General features: G+C 40.5%; 1 protein-coding gene across 2 annotated transcripts in view; it reads left to right on the top strand.

Moving 5' to 3' along the window:
• Alkbh1 (alkB homolog 1, histone H2A dioxygenase) overlaps positions 1-4,077 on the top strand; it is a 17,736-nt gene that overhangs the window by 9,496 nt on the left and 4,163 nt on the right. For both annotated transcript variants that reach the window (XR_258119.2, XM_005343407.3), the window contains exon 4: positions 2,555-2,645. Coding sequence is in view for 1 of the 2 variants with exons in the window: in XM_005343407.3 (XP_005343464.1) it covers positions 2,555-2,645 (91 nt within the window). In the remaining variant the exon portion in view is untranslated. The remainder of the gene's footprint in view (positions 1-2,554; positions 2,646-4,077) is intronic.

Below are 4,077 nucleotides of genomic sequence, written 5' to 3'. Positions count from 1 at the left end.
ATACCTGCAGGCCAGAAGAGGGCACCAGACCCCATTACAGATGGTTGTGAGCCACCATGTGGTTGCTGAGAATTGAACTCAGGACCTTTGGAAGATCAGGCAATGCTCTTAACCTCTGAGCCATCTCTCCAGCCCCTTGATTGTTTGTTTTTTCTTTGTTTTTCAAGACAGGGTTTCTCTGTGTAGTCCTGGCTGCCCTGGAGCTTGCTTTGTAGACCAAGTTGGCTTTGAACTCAGATTCTCCTATATCCTGAGTGCTAAGATTAAAGATGTGTGCCACTATGTCCAGCATCATCACATTTTTAGAATCCTAAAATTATAATCTAGGTAGTCTAATGTGGCTTCGTGATATTGCTAATTCATTTCCTACTGTTCTTTATCATTTATTTATCTATAGCCACCCTGGCCTGCAGTGCTGTTCCTTAAACATTTCAGGCCTACTTGGGTTCTTTATACTAGCTGTTTTGCTATATTTGTGTTGTTTGTTTTCTGAGACAGGGTGTCCCTATGTATGTATCCCTGGCTGTCCTGGAACTAGCTCTGTAGACTAGGTTATCCGGATTCAGAGATTCACCTGCCTCTGTCTCCCAAGTGCTAGAATTAAAGGTATACGCTGCCATGTCCTGGCCTATTCTTGCTATATTTAAAAGAAAAAGAGAAAGAAAGAAAATTATTTCTTAAAGCAATGTCTCACTTAAATATCCCTGGCTGGTCTCAAGCTTGTGTTGATTCTCCTGTGATCCCAAGTGCTGAAATCACAAGTATACACTATCAAACCCAGATGTGGGAATTGAGACCAGCATGGTCTACATACAGAGTTCCAGGACAGCCAAGAATAAGCAGAGAGACTCTGTCTCAAAACAAAAAGTATAACTCTAAACAAAGAGCTTAGCTTTGAATTCTTTGTGTAGCTTCTGAGATACTTTGTATCCATTTCTGTGTGTGTGAAAACCTTGCCATTTATCCACCCCATATAGAAGCAGAATTAGTCCTTTTTTCCTTTCTTTCCCCTTTTAAAATTTTGGTTGGTGGGCTAGAGAGATGGCTCAGCAATTAAGAACATGTACTGCTCTTGTAGAGGATACAAGCTCAGGACCACATCTAACCCAGCATCCAGGGGAATCAACACCTGACCTTGAGTAGCACATACACCTGAACATAATTTTAAAAAGTAAAACAAAGGAAGAAACAAAGCACAGAGGGTGCCTTGAATATGTGAGAAGAAAGGTCTTCGGTGGAGAAAAACTTGAAAGGTTATCAGAGTAATAGAATACAGTATGAGTGGAGGGACCAGGAAGAAGGCCAGTTAGAGTATTGTGAGGTCTGTCAAAGTTTGAGCACGGAAAGATGCTGTTTTCCTGTATCGTTTGATTGTGCCTGTGTTTCTCATTGACTTTAAAAGACATAGGCAAAACTGAGAACTTGAATTGCATAAAGTTATGTAGAGAAGGAGCTGGATGATTAAGTGAGGCAAAAGGATGTTAGCAATTACAGTAACACTGAATGATCACTTGTGATTAAGAGATTCAGGTTGAGAAAACTGAAAGAACATGGTTCTGGGGACAGAAAACTAAAAATCAGGTTCAGACCAGCCTGAAATGCTTGCTCAATGGTTCAGAGTACTTGCTCATCTTCCAGAGAACCCAGGTTCGAGTCCTAGCACCAGCACCCTCGTGGTAGTTAATTTAACAGCCATCCATAAATCCAGTTCTAGGGTGCACAGATATCTACATACAGGTAAAACATGCATATACATACAGTTAATAAATCTTAAAAAAAACTTTAAGAATCAAATTCAATGGAAAGAAAACTGGTCTTTGAGGAAATAGTTAAGAAGAATGGTTGCCATGCCTTAAAATAAAGAGGAAAAAAATCTTACAATGGGATGCTGCCATTATTTTGCCATAGGCTGGTGGCTTTCCAGTGATTCGCCATTTTTTTGTAGGGCAGGAAAATGCAGAGCTCATTTATGGGGCCCAGATTGCCCATTGCAGGGTGGACAGTTGGCCAGTTCATTTCCACGCAGTTAGGGTTCACTTGAAAGCAATGGTATTATAACATGATTGCTGAGAAAAATGCCTGCACTCTCATAATAAAGTACTTACTTAGCCGTGACAAAAGAGAAAACTGCCGTGTGAGCACAATGGCCAGGGGGATAGGATGGCCATCCATCATTCTGCTAGTGCCAGGAGGAAGCATCGAGGACAGAGAGCGTAACTTGTTTCTGATTGCTACCAAAGCCAGTAATTAGGCCATGCATTTTTGAAAACATTGAAAATTATTTTGGGGAATTGGATAAAGATTTAAAGTTAGGTTGAATACTAGCACCTCTGTTCCAAACTAGGAACCTTTATTCCCAGCACTCAGGAGGCAGAGGCATGCAGATTGCTTGAGTTTGAAATCATCCTAGTCTACCTAGTAAGTCCTAGGCCAACCAGAGCTACATGTCAGCCTCCTTATCAAGCCTTAGCTTTCAGCATAGACTTGGGTCTATAGAGAGGATTGTTGATACCGTTTAAGATGACTAAATTCTCTTGTTTTTCACTCTTTTCAGGTCTAAAGAGGTAAATAAACGGAGACCCCGAAGTTTACTAGAGAGACTGCGCTGGGTCACCCTGGGGTATCATTATAACTGGGACAGTAAGGTATTTGTTTTATTCATTTCTTTTACATTTATAGGTTCTTGGGCCCCCGTAGTTGAATTTCTTCTTTAACAAACTTGATATGTCCCTGCCATAGTCGGGCTGTCGGGAGCATAAATTCAGGGAAGTGGCGATGATTTATTGCCTCCTTTTCATATCCCTTGGAGAGCTGGGAGTGGTAGCTCACATCTCTAATCCTACCTCTACTCTTAGGAGGCTGAGCTAGGAGGTACACTAGCTCAAAGACAGTTTAGACTATGTAACAAGACTCTGTCTGAGAAAATTAAATGAGGAGCTAGAGAAGTGGCCCAATGGTTAAGATAAGAGCATGTGTTGCTCTTAAAAGGAACCCAGCTTCAATTTCCAGCACCCATATTGTAGCTCATAACTATCCTTCAGTTCCAAGATATTGATACCCGTCAGTACAGGCAAAACACTCACCCACAAAAATCTTGTTAAAAGCTTTGAGTAACTTACTAATATATGTAAAGTCTTCACAGCAGTACCACACTGTTCTAAGCAGTAGCTCTCCTAATCCAGAGAAGCCAGTCAGTGCTTTTAATGATAATCTTCATTTGCTCTTATTATTTTTACTTTGGCTTTTTTTTTTTTTTTTGAAACAGGGTTTCACTGTAGCTTTGGAGCCTGTCCTGGAATTAGCTCTTGTAGACAAGGATGGCCTCGAACTCATAGAGATCTGCCTGCCTCTACTTCCCTAGTGCTGGGATTAAAGGCATACATCACCACCGCCCGGCTTATTTTTATATACTTCAAAGTTATACTATCTTTACTAAGAAAATGAGAAGTGAAAATTATCCAAAGCCATATGAGTATTCAGAAAAAAACAAAGACAAAAAAATAAAAATGTGGGGAAAGGTTGTTAAATATAGTAGACAGTTAAAAGAGCTGGGGAGGGGCAAAACTGTAGCAGCAGCCTTGATTTATTTTATATATATATATTTGTTTGTTTTAAGAATTAAATAGGAAACCAAGGCTATATAGAGATGCCCTATCTCAAACAAACAAAAAAGAATTTTCTTAGATACTGTTAAATACAAACAAAGAGCCAGGCGGTGGTGGCACACGCCTTTAATCCCAGCACTTGGGAGGCAGAGGAAGGCGGATCTCTGGGAGTTCGAGGCCAGCCTGGTCTACAAGAGCTAGTTCCAGGACAGGCACCAAAAGCTACAAAGAAACCCTGCGAGCACTGGCTGCTCTTCTAGAGGTCCTGATTTCCAAGTCCAAGCCAGCAACCATGTGGTGGCTCTCAACCATCTGTAATGAGATCTATTTTTTTATTTTATTTTATCATTTATTTATTTATTTATTTATTATTTATTTTTTTTTTTTTCAAGACAGGGTTTCTCTGTGGTTTTGGAGCCTGTCCTGGAACTAGCTCTTGTAGACCAGGCTGGTCTCAAACTCACAGAGATCC

Source organism: Microtus ochrogaster, chromosome 1 (genome assembly GCF_000317375.1).
Source record: "Microtus ochrogaster isolate Prairie Vole_2 chromosome 1, MicOch1.0, whole genome shotgun sequence".
In the NCBI taxonomy this organism is placed as follows: domain Eukaryota; kingdom Metazoa; phylum Chordata; class Mammalia; order Rodentia; family Cricetidae; genus Microtus; species Microtus ochrogaster.
This window is presented reverse-complemented; position numbering and strand designations above follow the sequence as displayed.